The 19,714-nt window shown below is 38.7% G+C and overlaps 1 protein-coding gene across 1 annotated transcript; it reads left to right on the forward strand.

Moving 5' to 3' along the window:
• The first annotated feature begins 12 nt into the window (after positions 1-12).
• zgc:174164 (uncharacterized protein LOC570656 homolog) lies at positions 13-10,615 on the forward strand. Its single transcript, XM_034119201.1, has 22 exons — positions 13-173; positions 504-598; positions 694-770; positions 1,205-1,283; positions 1,363-1,439; positions 1,839-2,031; positions 2,147-2,209; positions 2,357-2,428; positions 2,530-2,702; positions 2,800-2,887; positions 5,434-5,564; positions 6,320-6,491; positions 6,717-6,806; positions 6,959-7,160; positions 7,263-7,359; positions 7,479-7,659; positions 7,833-7,919; positions 7,999-8,104; positions 9,154-9,283; positions 9,390-9,483; positions 10,051-10,088; positions 10,205-10,615. The coding sequence occupies exons 1-22, from the start codon at positions 107-109 to the stop codon at positions 10,329-10,331; spliced, it is 2,439 nt and encodes an 812-aa protein (XP_033975092.1). The 5' UTR covers positions 13-106; the 3' UTR covers positions 10,332-10,615.
• Positions 10,616-19,714: the final 9,099 nt, after the last annotated feature.

Here is a 19,714-nt window from a genome sequence, read left to right on the forward strand (position 1 = left end):
ATGACGCACCTGACCAACAGAAGGAAGCAAAGGCACACACTTGCATACATTAGTAGTAGACATGATAGCGCAGACCTAATGGGGAAATAAAAGTTTAACCAGAATCATGGACAGCAAATACTCTTTGTTCGCTGTTGTCTTGCTGTCTTACGTTTCGAGGATTGAAAACAAAGGTAAGATGCCGCTTTAGTCCTTCGATGGAGCAGAAATAGAGCGTGTTTTTCTTCTTTTGTAAACCGAGACAACGATGGTTGGATGGTTTTGATGTGGTTGTTTTTCCATTGAATTTGTTTGTAGTCTACAGAAGAGTTTCATTGTGTATGCTAAGCTGTTTTTCTGTTTTGAATCGACATGAAGAAACCTAAAAACACAGTACTATTTCACAATTCATTGTTTTTTGTATGTGGTTTAATTATAGTATCGGTGCAATGTGTCCTGAGAAGAAATATCCTGACTTAACCACTCTGACAGTATTTACAGTTTTTCATTCATCTTTCTTCCAGACATATTCGATGGGCTTTCCAAGTACTCCATTGTAAATCCTCAAGTGATTCAAAGATGGACAAGGAGCATCAGCAAACCAAAACAGTCACAAGAGGTAGGTAAACAACCCTGATTCATTATATCAACTAAACATTAAAGTAGTTTGATATGACAACTACAAGAATACTTCCTTGTTCTTTCCCATTTCAGAAAAATGGAGATGAGGCAATATCATATGCACTTAACATTAACAACAGGAAGCACCTCCTTCATCTAAAAAAGAACAGGTATGCATAGAGATTTGTTTCGGCTGTATATACAAACGATTGTCTCCGCCCCTAACCTTAACAATTAGTTGTGAAATGTGCAAACAAAATTGAAATATTTGAGTGTTCTCACAAGCAACTCAAATTTGATCAGATCTAATATTCAGGTCTGGTTAGGACAACAGAGAAGATGATAGGTCTATACTCTCACCGCTAACACATTCTTTATATACTAAAGTGTATATGTTTTTGAGATGTTTGTGGTCTGGTTGTTCAAGGCTGATGTTTGCATAATGCATTTTTATTTTATGTATCGTTTGTTGAGTTGTCTGCTCCTGATACAGCAATTGTCTTTCTCCAAAACAAATGTCGCCCATTGGAGACAGTAAAGTAACCTTAGACCTTGTTATGCTTCTGATTAAATATCTTGTGTATTTTCTTCCTCCTCTTGTCAGAGACTTTTTACACCCAAACTTTGTTCAATTTTCACGTGACGCAACTGGTAACCCTGAATCATCCTATCCAAAACAGCATGTAAGTCGACACTTGCTCATTCTGGTTTATAGGATTTGTTTGAACTTCAATTCTTGAACCATGTTCTTTTTTTTCCCAGGTACACTGCTATTACCACGGAGAGGTGGAGGGATATGAGGATTCGTTGGTAGCGCTCAGCACATGCTCTGGCCTCAGGTTGGAAAATCCCTCTTGCTGTTTTTAGTTCCTACTTTGAGATAGAGAAAGGGCTCTGATTTGACATTGATTGTTAAAACATATCATAATTATGTTATTTCTTTTCCAAATTATTGATCGATAGCAATAAAGAAACTATTATTGATCTTTTGAACCTATAATAATTTGTACATGTCTCTTTTCCGACTTTTACTTTGATTATGTGGAAGTGTATTTGGGTGATTTGTTTGAATCAGTCTAATTTGATCAAATCTATCTGAGTTTCTCTTTTCCAAAGTATGTTAGTTTTCCAGGTAATACTACGTTTTGAAATGCATTGCCACAATCCGGCTCTGACCCAGAGTGAGATCTTTATCTAATGTTGTTTCTACTGTGCACTTAATCTATATTTCTCTGTAGGGGTGTGATCATCCTTGGAAATGAGACCTATGGGATTGAACCTGTGCCACAGTCGACAACCAATGAGCACATTCTGTACCTGCTGGATGACTCTCAGGTCGAGCCCACCACTTGTGGGGTCGTCAGTGAGGCTTCATCAACGCAAAGCCATGAACCCTTTGAGCCTGGCCAATCGCTCACTTCACTGCTGCGGGTTAGGATGCTCTACAAGTTCACCTGAACTTATATCTAAAGTGTAAACAGGACTTGAAATTGAAAGTGGGTCTAAATGTGTGCTTTTCCTTCTTGACTGTTTGTTGTTTAAACAGAGGAAGCGCAATTTACCTCAAACCAGTTACGTGGAGCTTGTGCTAGTTGTCGATCATCTCAGGGTGAGTGTGTATTTTTTTGTCTTCACTTTTATGTAAGTAATTGCTAATTGGCTACAACATGACTTTGTCGCTGTGCTTTTCCAATGCTGCAGATAATAAGACCAGAATATTATCTACAATAATTATCTTTCATATTTGTATTTACAGTATATTTATAAGAAGGAAAACGATACAGCGGTACGAGAGGAAATGGTGCAAATGGCTAATCTACTGGATGGGGTGAGATTTCAAGTTGTTTGCAAAAGAAAGAACGCTTAATTCTTGAATAAGTTCTAGGGTTGTGCTATGCTTTTATATTTGTAATTTTTGTTTTATTCTAGTATTACAAGAAGCTGAATATCCGTGTGGTGCTAGTGGGCCTGGAGATTTTTAAGGTCCCTGATCCCTTTGACGTGGAGACAGGCTCTGCAGGAGCTGTGTTGGGAAGGTTTGTCAAGTGGAGGAAGAAAATGCTGTTACCAAAGATCAGGCATGACATTGGACAACTTATTATGTAAGTGACATGTGTTTTCTGGCTTTTTTTTACTTATATGATGACAGCATATTACATGAAGAGTAAAGTGTGTGATCTATCTCTTGGTCCCCTTCAGTGGTAGGTCCAAGACATATGGAAACATAGTGGGTATGGCCTTCGTGGGCACGGTCTGCTCCACAGCAACTTCTGGAGGAATCAACGTGGTTAGTTCAACTCCCTTTTAACTTCTAACACCAGCTGACACCCGGGGGCTTTGGCTGCATGAGCTTTTATACAGAAACAGACACCTTCTGTATTATTCATGGGAGGTTCTTTAAGTGCAGCTCTAAATAACAAAGGAGTCAAACAGGTTAGACTTGAACAGTCTTGCTCAACACAATGACAAGGCAACTTTATGGCTGATTGAATACCTTACATTTTTTCGCATTGTGATGCCTTACAGCAGGGGCACTCAAACTTTTTTATTAAAGGTCCACTTGTGAACTTTATACAAGGTCACTGGTCCGGATCAATGCCAGTAAAGTACCCCCCCACCCCCCGGAGCGGAGAAACGAAATTAAGAAGCAGTTTCTTACGGCGCTCTATGCATGAGGGGGTTTCCCGACATGTCGTTGCAGTAAATTAAAGGGTATTTCATGTTGTCGTTGCTGTGGACCTTCTTAACGTGGACCTATCATGCTATATTTGAATAATATATTGTAGGGCCATACCTATATAAGGCATATTTGAACCTTGGTGATCGCCTCTGATCCATGTTTGTACCAAAGATAGACGGCCTTTCCTCCTGTTTCTTTGTTCAGATTGACATCGATCTTGCTGAAGCGTCTTTTATCAAGGTCGTCCTCCTCAGCTGCATTCACGGACACTTGAAGCTCTGAGATGTAGGTGCTCATTGTGGGTTCCTGCATTAAAGAAAGACACATCATGAGTAATCACAATTGTAGTTAACTGAATCTCAATCTGACTTTTCAGCTGAGCTAGATTATAATCCTGACAAATTCAACCATCAGGAGTTACATTTTGAAAACAACAATGACATCTAAAACAAATTCAAATAAAAATGTATACTGCACAGAGTTCTGAAAATTATTGATTACAATGTTTGTGAAATACAAAAAAGATATTACAGCAAGAAAATAAGACCTTATTGAACACTTTCGTGTGTCTGCTGACAGTGAATGATAGGCAGTAAGAAGTCAACTGGTGTGATGAAGTCTGTTGTACTGACCTCAGGTCAACAGAGATGCTAAGGGTCATTGTGCAATCGTACATGGGAGGAGGCATATTCCACGGAAAATGATACTGAATTCATGTGTATGGGTGTGAGTGTTTTTATCAGTTCTGTGGAAGAACATTGAGAAAGAATTATGGTGCAATAAGTAAAAAAAACAGGAATTTACAACACACACACACACACACACACACACACACACACACACACACACACACACACACACACACACACACACACACACACATACCGTACCAGTCAAAAGTTTGGACACAGCTTCTCATTCGAAGGTTTTGATTTATTTAGATTATTTTGTACATTGTAACTACAGCGTCTCCAGCGCTTTCGAACGGCAATGCCGTGGTTGTCTCCTCCTGATTGGTGGAGTTGGCCCAATAGCCGTAGCGCCACCGTCCTGACGTCAGGACAGTGTTCAAATCTGGATCAGTTTTTATCAGATCCGTTGCAGCCCCTTTTTTAGAGATTTGGGTATGGAGGAAAATAGAGAGGGTTGTGTTTTCTGACACTTGGTGAGTTCCCTGGAACACCGGGGACACATATTCATGTATAAAAGACGTACAAAAGTGCATTTTGCATGATAGCTCCCCTTTAATCTACCTTCTTTGGGGGCCCCCTTCTGGTCCAAGCACTTGCCTGCCTTGCCTGTCGGCAAACGGCGCCCCTGTATACACACACACATTCAATACATACATACAGTATGGTGGCTTGAACTAGTGGGAGAAATGGCACTGTTTGTCTGTAGCCAATACCTTGAACCTCGGCAAAAAAGGCATTAGAAGCATTAGAAAGTCAAGGTAAACTTGCGGTTAACTTGCGGTCTGCAATGCGTGTCACGCTCGCACACACAAGTAAATATATATGCACGTTCATTCTCACAATGCGTCAGACACAAGACGCGCGTACACAATGATGTACATTAATTGATCAGAATCAGAATAAAAAATTAAAAAATAAAAGATTTAAAAAAAAAAAAAAATTGTTTTAGTTTTTATAATGGGACACAGGGTTCGGTCCGGATTGATTTGTAGTTCGGTCCGGATCCGGACCTTGGTCCGGAGTTTGAGAAGCCCTGCCTTACAGTGTTTAAATATTCTTAAAAATCACACTAGAAGGAGGGATTATTATTCAACTATTTTGAATGCCACTTAAATGTACAAAATGTTACTTTGAGAATTTACTTTTAAGAATGACATTTAGCGTTATGCCATTTAAAATGTTGAAATGTTAATTATATTTACTTCCTGATTAACAAAAAATGGAATACATTTGTTTTTACATCTGGTGCTTTCTTTTTCCTTTTTTTCTTTATTTAACTATTCCAAATAATATCCAATTCATGTAGTTTACACTTTTGAAAGATTCCCTAATGCTAGATCTACAATATCTTGATTCAACAATAGATAACTTAATTGAATAACCTGAAATGTTTCCCTACACTCTGACCTAAAAATACTCTCATATCTCTTTTACTTTGTTTTGCACTGGGTGCTTTCTCAGTTCAATCACAACAATGTGCCTGCTGCCTCCGCTGTGGTGGCTCATGAGATGGGCCATAACCTGGGCATGAACCACGACAGAGCGGGCTGCTCCTGCGATGGAAACCGCTGCCTCATGAGTGCCGGTACTGGGTAACTAAACTCCCACAAAATATGTATTAACTCCTTGACATGAAATTAAACAAGTAGTTTAAATAATATGGTGTGCTTTACACAGACAGTTTATCTACCCTTAAATTAAGAAGTGTTTTTTGTGGCGTGAAAACAGATGGCTGTCTTTATATTTTCTATTAGGTTAAATGTATAAGGGCTATGTTTTTACTGTACAGGACTTGATCCTTCCATATAATGGAGTATAAGAAGCAAATGTATGACCTTTTTAATGCACTTTCAAGGATGGAGATCATGAAGCCTAATACGATTTCACAATACGCACACTTTATGCTGAAATTTTTTAGTACAAAGCCCTCAATGTCCACGAAAGATTTGTATTTTTTTACCACATTTGGGACTTTGGTGGCTCTTGACTTAAGTGAAATACAAATCTGTAGTTGTTTGTGTTTTAGTATACGCTCCCAAAATGCTACGCCATGCAAATAATTACAAAGAATTAAACAAAAAAAAGCCTTTGCTCAATGTTCAAAATTGTTTAAGAATGTGACATCTTTTAGATTGTTGCTTTTAAATTGTCTATTGTTTTTACTTGTACTTGTTTTATGGTGTGTGAGCTGTGCTGTGAGATTTTTTTGTATGTTTTTGTTTGTTTATTTGATTGTACAGCACTTTGGTCTGGAGGTTTTAAAGTGCTTTATAAATAAAGCTGTATTGTATTGTGAGGCCTGTCCAATTGGATTTGTACATTAATGGTTTATCCTTCCAACCTATAGTGGTTCCCCGATGTTCAGCAGCTGCAGTGGAGAAGACTTTGAGAAGTTGATCCTTCGTGGAGGCGGCACGTGTCTGAAAAACCAGCCCTCCCCATCAGACGTGGTCGGTGTCGCTGTGTGTGGCAATGGCCGGCTGGACAAAGGAGAGGAATGTGACTGTGGCACAGCAGAGGTAAAGTCCTGCTGCTAAAAATTCTTACACACACACAAAAAGTTACAAATCAGTTTATGTACAGATTAATATCTTTAACATGTAACACTAACACATTTCTAGTGTCAGCTTTACAGATTATAAATACACGTTATGTAACAACCTCATTAAAATACATATTTTAGTACGATTTTAAACTTTAAATGTGGTGGTGACCAATGTTCTCTCCGTTTCCATATCATACAGGAATGTGACAATAAATGCTGTAATCCTGCCACCTGCAAACTCAACTCGGGGGCTGCCTGTGCTCAGGGGCTCTGCTGCGACAACTGTCAGGTCAGCATTCAGTTGGACTTGAGGAGTTATTTAGCTTATGACTTTAAGGAAAATAGGCAATTAACAGTTCCTCGGACAAAACATTCTTTGCACTTTTAAAAGAAAGAAAGGTGTGTCTTTCATATTGCTGTATGTGATTGGATTTGTTTTAGATCAGAGTTGCTGGAATGCCATGCAGAGGGTCTGTTAACACCTGTGATCTTTCTGAATACTGTGATGGCAAGACTCCGCTCTGCCCAGAGGACTTCTATCTCATGGACAGCCTGCCCTGTGAATACAGTGGAGCTTCAGCGTACTGCTTTGAAGGCCGATGCCAGACGTATGATTTCCAGTGCAAACATCTCTTTGCGCCAGGTATATTCAATAATGCTTTATACAAAGACTGTTTCATTTAGTCTCTAGAAAATATCAGGTTTGTGTAGTCATGATCATGGATACGTTTTCTCTTTTTGGCAGATCCAGCAACAAAGGCAGACGATGTTTGTTTTAAGACTATTAATATGAGGGGAAACATATTTGGGAACTGTGGAAACAACGCTAAATGTACTTTAGCGTAAGTACAAGATTTTTTATAATTGAATGATATGAATTCACTATGGATACATACAGCATAAAGATCACGGAATTTAATTGTATAACTTTAATGACTGTTTTCTTGAACCTGCTCTGCAGAGATTCCATGTGTGGAAAGTTGCAGTGTGTCAACGTGGACCTCAACACCATCCCTTTTGGTGCCGCAGTCAGTATTGAGGACATTAACGGATCAAGGTGTGTTAATGCCAACTTCAACCTCGGCCCTGATGTGCTAGATCCGGCCTACGTCAACTCTGGCAGCCCTTGTGAGGAAGGAAAGGTAAACAGACAAGCTATTTTAAGAAGTGTTCACGCCAAGGTAGGAATGTGACCAGGAACAAATGTGATTTATACTTGTTCCAGTACAGAACAGTAATGTGGGAGTGGACACAATGACGCCAAGTGATTCATTTTGTTGCACCAATACATTATAATTAGTATTCTCTCTCTCAGACCTGCATGGACTTTACATGTCAAAATGCCTCTAATCTGAGGCCCGACTTGGACTGTGATGCCCGGAACACCTGCAACGGCCGAGGGGTGAGGCAGCATTTTTATAAAAACAAATTCCAAGCCCATAATGACAGGTCTAACTTGGCTGTTATATTGATTTATCCAGGTGTGTAATGACCAAGGGCACTGCCACTGTAAAAATGGGTGGGCCCCGCCTAAATGTGACAGATCCGGGCGAGGTGGCAGCATAGACAGCGGTCCTGCTCAGATAGGTGAGTTTATATCATCAGTCTGTACACACAAATTCAAAGGCACTATGCAGTTCACCTAACCTGTCCCCGGTTAGCTCTGCTCATTCTCACAACAACTTCCCTCAGTCCCTCACTCTTGCCTCAAAGTCCAAGGAGACAAAGGTTTTTGCGGCACCCAGGCCACCATCAAGTTTTAAATCAATTTACAGACCCTTAAATTCAGCAGCCCCAATAGCTTTTGTCAAGTTCCCTCTTAACTTATTTCCAATGTATACTGCTTTTTCATTTGATGTACTGTAGATATCTGATATTCTTACCTTTTTTCTTTTAGGAAGGTATTAAATCATGAAATATTCCATTTCATGCACCTTTTTATGTATTTAACTACCTGTATTGAGGCAAATATTCACCCATCTCCACTTTTGTTAAACTCCTAATGTTTTAAAATGTCCTATATACAAGCGCTAATATGACTTGGCTTTACAATTCAAAAGCCACATTCAAAATTGGGGCAACATTTGGAAGTCATCTTTAAGTTATTTTAAGCATCACCTGATACACAGTAATCTAATACAGTATAGTCCTTTATTCGGCTTCATATTACTCATATATTAATCATTCTGTCTTCTGCCTGCATGACTGTGGTTCCTTATTACGTGTGTTGTCATGTCGCTCGGATTTGAGTTTGTTTTGGTTTTTGAACATTTAAATAATATTGAAATGTCATCATTATCTGTCATTAGAAATAAGACAGTGTTCATTCAATGTCATCACTTCTCATGCTGTGATGCTACTCATAGTGAACAAAGAGTCAGATATTTAAACTGTTATACTGGCCTTATATATAAATGATACATCTAAGCTGTTTTTTTTTGCACCCTGCCTCTACTCTTAGGTATTAATATAAGTTGTGTCTATCATATTCTTGTAGTGTCATGTTTGGGGGGGGGGAAGTGTCCTGCTAAGACGAAAAATAGCTGGTGTTATCTGTTAGGAATACATGTTGACTATTTGGTGTAACTAAATACACTGTTCTAATTGTTATTGACATATGACCTTTCCCGCCTCAGACCACTCCCTCAGAGACGGCCTGTTGATCTTCTTCCTGTTGGTCGTTCCTCTTCTGGTTCTTCTGGTTCTGGTGCTGCTCTACTTCTTCAGGAGGGACTCCCTGGACCGGTGTCTTAACAGAGGCAAAAAGTAAACATCAGCTCACATAAAGATGGATATTTTAAAGTCTACAGTTGCAAAGGTTTATATCTTGCTGAATATATTTGTGCTTCTCATAAATGTTTCGCTTTCTTAGATCACGTGATGCTCAAAATGGAAATGGGCAGGCAAACAGAAATGTTCCCACAAGTGCCGCGACACAGCCTCAAGTACAAGCTCCTCCTGTGGGGGTAAATATTTGTTCTTTTTCTTGATCATCATCACTGTGGGGAAAGCAGCGAAAATGTGTGTAAAATTGAAAAGAGGTACATTTATCAAAATAAGCAGATTTATAGAGAGTTGGTGATTATATATGGGACAAAAATATACTTTTTATTGGAACAAACTCCTCTTTGGGCTTCTGAATTTAACATCCACAAATATATGAATGATGAAATCATATAATAGAAAGACTCATCTACACCAGGCTTGAGGAATTAGAATTTGACGGATTAGAATTTGTGGAAATTAGGGAGAAGTGGAAATGTACATTGTCATGAAAATCTATTCCTTAATTAAAATATATTTATCATTTATTCATTTATATCTCAAATTAAAAACATAACAGTTCTATTTTTGTGTTGTGTAATTAGATTGAAGACATTTGAAAAGACAGGTCATGCTGTAAAATTAAACAAACGATGACCGTGGTTACTGCAGACTTGATCCAGAAAAGGAAACAAATCTCAGAAACAAAAGAGGTGAATGTTTTGGTTTCAGAAATGCAGATTTTAAGTAATTTTTTCTTCTAATTCCAGCCTGGACAACCACCAGAAACCTCACTTCCAATTTCTGGGTAAGAACATTTTTATGTCAATATTACCTTCATAATACACAGATGGCTATTAGAGCTTTTTATTCAAAGGAACGCCTGTATAACCGGTCTAACAGAATTGTCACACAACTTGTTAGTTTTAGGTACGGAGAACTGGATTATTGGAATGACGACTCAAGCTCTGCCACTGCAAACACCCCAGCTCCCAGGCAGGGCCCCGGAGTCCCCAGACCAGTCCCACCCAGGCCACCACCACCAAGTTGATTGGCTTTTTATACTACATAGTTTTAAATTGTATTGTGAATGTATGGAGTTTACCATGGCTCAACACTGTATGAAAATACATTTTAAGAACAAGACTCATTTTGACTTGCACCTCTTTTAAGTTTGACTGTAATATGTTGGTGGATGAGGCTTGTAGATTTATTGGAATATTATATACAATATTTTTTGATATATCACCAAACATTTTGTATTTTATATTGGATATGTATTAAAATATTATAAAGATGTTGTGAATGTTAACCAAATAAAGAAATGTATCAGGGCATTGCTTCTCCTTGATTTGCATGTGTTGACAGTTAAGACGTCATGCTCTCTCAGAATAAAGAATGACTTAAACCATGCTTTTTGGCATGGATCACCTGCACAACTGCTTTTCCAATGAGCTGGTTTGAAATTATTCATTTTTTAAACTGAGATCTGACAGTCATTGAACCAGTGCTTCTGAACATTGTTTCACCTCTGACCCTTAAGTCACTAGGCTTGTTTGAGACGAGCTGCGGCTCGCCTCGAAAGTAGACGAGAATAGCCGATCGCAGCCGGGGGAGGTCTCAAAAAGCTCGCCTGAAGTCGGACAGCTCGGAGTCGGCTTCTTCTTCTTCTTCTTCTCTCGGTTTTTTGGCGGATTTCAAACAACTTTAAGGTGCATACCGCCACTTCCGGAGTCGGCTTGACTCGGTTTGCATTTATAAATGCACACGGCATCTATTGCACGTCTGTCCGTCCTGGGAGAGGGATCCCTCCTCTGTTGCTCTCCCTGAGGTTTCTCCCATTTCCCCTTTAAACTGTGGGTTTTTCTCTGGAAGATTTTCCTTGTATGATGTGAAACGTAAGGACAGAGGGTGTCGTATTGTCATACTGATATTCTGTACAAACTGTGAAGTCCACTGAGACAAATGTAACATTTGTGATATTGGGCTATATAAATAAACATTGATTGATTGATTGATAAAGAATGGACAAATGTGTTTAATCGTTAATGTCAGATATGTACTAAGTAAATACATTTGTTCCTGCTCAAGATTAGATTCAACTTTATTGTTATTGCACAGATTACAGGAGACAACGAAATGCAGTTTAGCTTCTAACCAGGAGTGCATAAAGCAGTAAAGTGAAAAGTAATGTACACAATCTACAGAATAAAATATAGAATGAATTGAATGATGAATAAACAGTGAGGGGTATGAATACACTATATACACCGTAGCCTAGCCTAGTATTAACAGTGTGTTGTATGAATATGCTAAGATATATAAAGTATGACAACGGTAAGCAGTGCAAGTATAGTATACAAATATATAGATATTAATTTAATGATGATAAACATTGTGGAACAATGATAAAAAATGTGAATGGAAGTGGCGACGTAAAACTGACACAAAACAACACACTTTTGCCGAGCCAATAGAGTGGCGAAGTCCCTCCCACTTACTTCCGGGGTATGGGACCTTATTTCGGAAAAATTATGCATTGAAGTCAATGGGAAGAGAAAACTTATCTTTCGATCCCGTTTGAATTGTGCCATGAATTACACATATGATGTTTGTCAAACTTAAAAAATCATTTCCATGTCAAAAAAGTCACAGTTTGTCGTAAAACTGTTGAAATATAAGACTATGAAAAATACGTAACTAGAAAGACTACAAATCCCAGAGTCGCGTAAGTGATGTCACAATTGTTTACCTCCACCATTCAGATACCTAAGATCAGCGCAATATAGATATAATCTATCTATATGGCGCTGGCTAAGATAAGATAACTTTAACAAGATGCCTGTGTGCTTAGTACCAGGTTGTTATTATACCAGCAATGGGTCTTGCTCGTTCTTTTGCTTCCCGTCTGATGAAACGACCAGGAGTGGCTTGATCAAGTTAGCTACCTAGCTAGTAGCTAGCACGTTAGTTAGCATTACAGCCTTGTCATTTTTATTAGCCTTAACATGAAGTAACATTAAGTAACCCAAAATGTTAAACAGTAAGAGTAGTAGTCATATTTCGTGAACCCTTTGAATAGTACTGTCACCGGTGTGATCATTCTATAATACACCATTTAATTCCGAGGGAGAAATGCTAACGCTAACGTTAGCATCGGCGATCTTTTCTACTTCATGCTATCTGCACAAATGGTTGACATTAAACATTAAAACGACCAGGCAGTTCAGAGAGAATCAAAGGAAGGCAGGCAGGCAGCTTTGCATGACATTCTTCAGGACGTGTTTCATTGTGGTGATAGTCAATCGTTTGTTGACAAGACAGTAGTGACGGCCATCTTGGTGACGTGTGTGGTTGACGAGAGATGTAGTTCATTTAGCGTTTCACACAAACAAATGTGTTACTTCACAGTTTTACGGCACATTTTTTTTTTTTTGACTTGCAAAATTATCTTTTAAATTGACAAACATCATATGTGTAATTCGTGGCACAATTCAAACGGGATCAAAAGATAATCTTTCTCTCTCCATTGACTTCAATGCATAACTTTTCCGAAATAAGGTCCCATGGGGCTCAACCGGAAGGGGAGGGACTTCGCCACTCTATGGAGAGTTTCATCACCAGCACGGGGTAAAACCAAGCCCCCAGGAAGTGCGCCGGACTCTGATGAAAATATTCGTGCTGGCCAAACGGCGGTACTACACTTCCTTTTGGTTGCCAGGCCCGGAAACACTTTTTCCCATTGACTTACATGGGGAAAGAGTGGTCTGTAAATCGTTGGATAATTTTTTTTAAACTAAATAAACTACCCAGTATGAACACTTGTATAGCCCTTATTAAAAACATTCGTTCCTCAAGTTGTAAAATGTGCTAATAACGTTATTCTGAGAGTTATTTCCCTCTGCATTATGAACGCGCATCTAACCCACGGGACCGCGCCGCCCGGCACGTTCATGTTACGTGTTCAGCACGACATGAGTTTATCTTTACCCATGGATGCACAATAAGAACGGACCCATATCGCCTTACTGCCAGCCCACGGAGCTGTAATAATGGATATATTGCACATGTTTGCTGTAATTCATCATTTGTAAAATATTATACTACATGGGCTGTATGATTAAATCTTGTACCGTAAATGTTGTATTAAATAAAGTTAATATTACCGACATAGATTAACGTCCCTGTAGCTTCTTATTGCACTAAGAAGCTTATTGCACTGTGTATATATATATATATATATATATATATATATATATATATATATATATATATATATATATACAGTGCAATAATTCTTTCATGCTAAATGAAGCTCTGTTGCTTGGATATCACTAGATCCTGTTACAGCGTAATATAAAAGTACATAACGATTGATGTGTAAATTAGCATAATTACTAGCTAACCGCTAGCTGCTAACTGCCGCCTCGTTAATATCAAATCTATCATAACAAACATTACCATGCTGTCATGAACGTGCGGTGTTGTTACGTGTACGCAAATTGACGTGCTTGATGTGAACGAGCATTTTGGGGGGCATGGTTAAAGTTGCGCATGCGCTATGAGCGCACATACGGGTACTTCTCAGGCATGCCGGGTAATCTGTGACGTTTCGCTCTCTCAAAAGTTGGGCCATTTTATCATCATGCGCGAATGAGCAACTCTCATAGGAATGAATGAGGCCCCGCCTCCCACGCTGTATCCAGTTCTTATTATACATCCATGGGTAAAACCATAGACTGTATATATAAATGGACGTAGGGTCCGTGACGTCACCCATAGGATTCTGCAGAGTTGCCGAGAAGCCCTTAGTAGGCGGAGTCGGCCACTAACGGCTCGACAGTGACGTCTGAGTCTAACTCCCGCCTGCTCCAAATAAGGGCAAAGAGGCGGAGCCGAGGCGGGACCTTCTGCCTCCAGCTGGGAAGTAACAGAGCTAGCTCAAGCTAAGAAGCTAAGCTAACATGCTTCCCCATCAGCACACTGCCGTCACATTTTACGTTTCTAAGGTAAGCGGACATGAAACTATTCAGCAAAACTATAAATAATAATCTAAGTTATTGAGTTTTTAGCATAATACTTCAGAATCTTAAAATCCCTTAACGTTTGTATGCAATGTGCTAAATGCAACACTGGAATCAAGCAAATATTAATATGTTTGCATGACATTAGTTATTTATATTTTGCTATCACTTAATTATACGTTTAATACATTTAAGTTAAGCTAAGGTGCATGTGATGGTAGCTAGTTAGTGCTCTTACCTGTGAGGCCTCCTCCAAACAGCATTATAACCAGACTGTATCATTAAAACTATAAGTACCAGTTCTAGATCCTTGACTTTAGACAAACAATTCAAAAGACAAAATGTATTTAAAGACCAATCTTTATTTGAAGGTGCCTCTTAACCTGAGATATTAGTTATACAGTAATAGCAGTGGCGGCCGGTCCATAGGGGCGCTAGGGGCGCCGCCCCACCTCTTCCCATATTGAAAAAAAAAAAAAATTAAAATTAAAATAAAAAAAAAAAAATATGTTTAAAAAAAAATATATATTTTTATTTTTATTTTTAATGAACAAGGTAAATATTATATAATTGGTATCAGTAAAATGTATAATCTACAATAAAATCTCGTTTAAAATTGTGTTACGATGTCTAAAGTTACTGATAAGTCACATGTTTCCTGCCTGGCCTTGCCCATGCACCTTCTCTCGTCTGGGCGCTAAGAGAGGAGCCTTCAACCAGTGCAGCAGCAGCCACTAGCAGCTGACTGTTGCTATCTGTAACGTGTAAACTATGCCGCGAAAATATAATTTCAGCCAATCAGCGTCGTCAAAGATGACGGTCACCGGGCGCCAATGTCAGCGCCCAGTGCAGTCTGTGAGTAGTTTGGACAGTGACTCGTATCCGGTTGACGCAGTAGTTGATGAGGATGGCTTCGTGTGCAGGTGGAGTCTCCGGACCTCGGTCCCCCGCCTAATTCTGTTCAAGAGCTAATCTCCAATCCTTTCGAAAGGAGAAGTTTGGCAGATAAATTGTTGCTTAAAGACCTTGGACCGGACCAACCCGATTTGAATATATCGCAGCAATCTCGTGAAAAAGACAACATTTATACACGAGGCTTCACAAGTAGCTGGTACACAAGAAAGGCTTGGCTAGCTGGATGCAAACAGGTAAATGCTGTCTTTTGTTTCCCATGCTTGGATATCACTTTATATGTAGAGAGGAGGTTTCCCATGGTTGTTAGAAGTTTATTAATAAGTGGGCATTTATCACAGAAGTGATTGTTCTGTCTCCACGTTTGTTGCATTGTCTGTGATGTATTTTCCAACGGTTATAGCTCCTGTTCTGTCCCAGCAACACTACACGGTTTGCAGCTCCACCACATTTTTGGTTTATCTTCGGTGTCGCTTAAAATCTGCTTCCCATCGGACTAAAACCTCCACGTAATCTGAAGACAGATACTTGAAGTTATTTAAACCTTTTGCAAACTTTATGTTCTTTCTTGCTCTAGCCTTGCCAGTTACATTGTACATAACACATATTATCATTATGCTAACTGGTTGTTCGTGTTAGACGATGTAGCTTTTTCATTTCTGAGTTATTGCTATATGTAAATAAGCCTGTTTGTAAATAATCCTCAGAGAAACAAAGAAAAAACACAATTTATGACATTTTGTGCTGTGGTTATTTTTTTTAAATTGCATTTATTCACAGTTCAGTTTGAAATGCTGTAGTGACTTGTATTGAACCACTTAAATATTTATAATTAATGCTACTGAAAAGATGCTATTAATTTTATATCTCACATGCAGTTCACTGTAAAGCTACTTGGTGAAGGTGTTGGTTCATAAAACATGAACAGTTTTAAGAAAGAAAAAAACAGACCAGTTCTGAGAACACAAATTCCTGGTAAAGTAGTAGATGTTCAGGTTGATAAATAATATTTTCCACACTGAAGATTATGGAGGTATTGATCAGTCTTCTCATATTTTTAAGCCTCGATTTCTCCTTTCCCCCCCCCTCTAACATCACCAGAAGTCATCATTTAAGGGGTCATTTCTCGAAAAAAATTTGCGGGGGGAAACCCCCCGGGTAGGTCACTTACGGTACGTCAAGAGCCCCACCAAAAAAAAAGACCACCGGCCGCCACTGAGTAATAGTATTGACAATCTAAAAAAACTGAGCAACTCAACAGTCAACTTTATATTTCTTATTGTCTAAAGCATTTATTATTTTCATTTTCCCCTCTCATATTCAGTGTGGACAGAGAGCTGCAGAGACTTCAGGGAGAAACCTCCGTGTGATGGACGTCCAGTCTGTTGGTTTGGAGAGGACTGAGGGTCGTTCCTCTGCGAGAAGGACCAGGCCTGATGGAGGAGCCCATGCTGGGCATAGCTGATACCAACTGCACAGGCCTTGTCTGTCACTTTATTTGACTAAATGTGTTTACTTATACATTTAATAGGTTTACACCTTCTGTCCATATGTGCTTTTTTATTTAAAACATGTTTGATTAACTTTTGGTTCAGATTTCAATAAATTGAATTTGTATTTGCACTCCTTTTGTCCATTATTCTTACTGAAAATGTTAGATTACACATTCACATCCGACTGAAGATTGGCCCCATTTATTTGCGTTGCAAACTCTGCGGTACAAGGTACATGTTGTGAAGCTCATAAAGTGAGGCAAATAGAATTAATCAGCTGATGGAGTGTAGATGTGGAAATAGGTGCATTCGATCAGCTGACTTCACAATAAAAGTAGTTTCTTAGTGAATGTCCTGTACTGGTCTTAAAATCTCATAACATCAGCTTTTAATTTTCCTCTTGGATGTTCTTCTTGACCCTCAGAGAAGGAGAAAATGTTGAGTCGTGTCTTTCAGGCATGTCCTTTCCTAACAAAAATTACAGGAAACATAAAACATATTATTGCAGAACAAGTGTGTTATTTATGAAAGAGGTGTGCTTGTGTTTAGGGGCTGTAGATATAATTATTTTGTAATTGTAATGTTTTATTTTATTTCAACAGTGAGCTACAAAGACAATCAGATTATGAATGAACAGTATGACATTCATCAACATTGAAATATATTTTATTATCAAAATAATATTTAACTGTTATCAAAACTTAGTGCAACTGTAGAAGCTTGCTCTGTTCTCTCACTGAAATCATAACTTTTACCACGTTTTTTACAGACAATATTGAGAGATAAATAGCAGTTGTCACTAATAGCTTTGCCTTCAATACCTTAAATTAGAAAGCTGACAGTCATATTGCTTGTTAACATCTAAATGTAACCCGTTGCATGGAAAAAACCCTCAACTTCACTGATGTGTAGGTGATCTAGTATTTAGTATTGTTTAATGGAATGTATATCAGTGTATTAAAGTCAATACTTCATTTATTTAAACCAATATCTTTCTTGATTCTTTGTACAGTATGAAAAAAGAGTATTTGTACCTGTGCTGAAGTTCACTGCTGTGAGGAGTCCAGTTCTGTCTCTCACTCTCTGGTCCATCCTGTCTGCATCACCTGGAAACTTTAAACAAACAGATATATATGTAAAGAACCATGTGTACAAACAATATAACTTATTCTCTTCTGTTGAACATGTTGGATGGTGTATTGTCCGAGTCAGGGTCCTTTTTATTTTACTGTAACTTTCGAAGTTGTGTTACCAATGCTTACTGTTTATTTGATACCAATTTGGTAATGCAATTAATAAACACAACAAGGTTTGGGTTCGTTCTTCAGATGACTGTGACGTTAACGTGTAAGCTCAATAATGAACTCCAGCTCAACCAACCATATTGTAAGTATATCTAAGTAATCATCTTGAAATATGACATTAATAATTGTAATATACACACATCTTATTGTGAGGTTGATTTCACATACACTACTTCAACGTTAGCTTGTCTACATACTTGAGCATAGCCAATTTAAATTAACCTTAGCGATGCATACAGTTCCTACCTACATAATAAAATATCTCTCTAAGTTACAAGGATGACCTTATTTTATCAACCTCAAACAGAAGCCTTTTGTTCTCCAGTATTATCCCACTTAACGCTTAACACTTGTCTATTTCATTTTAACCTTTATATATACAGTCTATGGTTTTAAGTTAACTTGGAGGATACGATTAGCATCGTTAGCACCGATGTAGCTACCACTTGCTTACACGGTAACCCAAGCCTTAACATTCATTACGTAGCTGATTAAAATCATAAACACATAAATAAAGTACTCAAATTTCACTTACCGCAAAACGGCATTCATGCACCGTCTGTTTTAACCGCAGAGCGAGTCACAATAGTCCGATATATAAGCATGAAGAACAAACAAACACGGCCGGGATCAAGTTGTGTTCCCTGGATGAACTGAGTGACCAGGCAGAGTCCCTGTAGCTTCACGGACGGAGCAGCTAGCAGAGAGACAAAAAGCTAACAGCAGCAGTCACCTGACAGAGCTGTCACTCAATGTGACCACGCCATAATTTATGCAAAAACTTTAAGACCTAATATAAATAAAAGGGTCGTGTTAGAAAACAATTCACTCACAGATCCATAATCATGAAGGTGGAATCTAACTATATTCATAATAATATTTATTGGATCCATAGGTAGAAACATGTTTTTTTAGGCTGTGAAATTGGGCATTTTAACATGGGGCTCTATGGAAATTGCTCCTTTCTGCAGTCAGCGCCTATCGGCCAATATATGAACTGCAGTTTGTGGCACTTCCGCATTGGCGTCCCGGCTCTTCCCCAGAGTTTGCCGCTTGGGTAAAACCCACCAATGAGCGCTCAGCTCGAGATACCAGCAAGTCGTTTCCCATCAAGCATTTCGCTTCCGCAGCCCGTGGAGAGAAACTGCGCCGCCTCGCCGCGCCTCGCTCTCAAGTCTGCGGGCGTCTTTGTCCCGCGAGATTTCAACGTCTCATGTAGGCGAGCCTCCAGAGCAAGTCGGACAAAATGACTAACCATCATGCAACGCACGAGCAAGACGTTGATCGCAATTGCGCAGGTCTGCGCAGGTCTCGCTTGTCTCAAACAAGCCTATTGTCAACCTACCTTTAACCCCTCACCATAGCCTCAGTATGTACATGAGTTGTTAGAAGCACAGTCAAAGGGACTTTCCTTCTTGTGTTGTTTCATTTGAAGGCTTTTTAAAAGGTGAAAAATATATATTTCAAGACGAGAAAAAGCAAACATTTTGTTTAAGAAGCATAGAGGGTTTTTTTTCTACAAAATGTAAATTACCTTATTTCCCATTATATGCACATATTTATTTCAATCACATGACCATACTTTCCATCTAGTACACCTGTAAATTAGACTAATTTAACATATAACCTCAATTAAGTCGAACTTTCTCCCTTTGCCTTTTATCTTGAAAGGATTTCGGCCGGAAGTCACATGTTTACTAG

The sequence above is a fragment of the Trematomus bernacchii genome, unplaced genomic scaffold (assembly GCF_902827165.1).
Source record: "Trematomus bernacchii unplaced genomic scaffold, fTreBer1.1, whole genome shotgun sequence".
NCBI lineage: Eukaryota > Metazoa > Chordata > Actinopteri > Perciformes > Nototheniidae > Trematomus > Trematomus bernacchii.

Excerpts from the sequence above, each read along its gene's own strand:
- zgc:174164 (XM_034119201.1), top strand. The coding sequence starts at position 107 with ATGGACAGCAAATACTCTTTGTTCGCTGTTGTCTTGCTGTCTTACGTT. Across the intron at positions 599-693 it reads AACCAAAACAGTCACAAGAG|AAAAATGGAGATGAGGCAAT; the intron begins GTAGGTAAACAA and ends TTCCCATTTCAG. Across the intron at positions 7,920-7,998 it reads ACACCTGCAACGGCCGAGGG|GTGTGTAATGACCAAGGGCA; the intron begins GTGAGGCAGCAT and ends TGATTTATCCAG.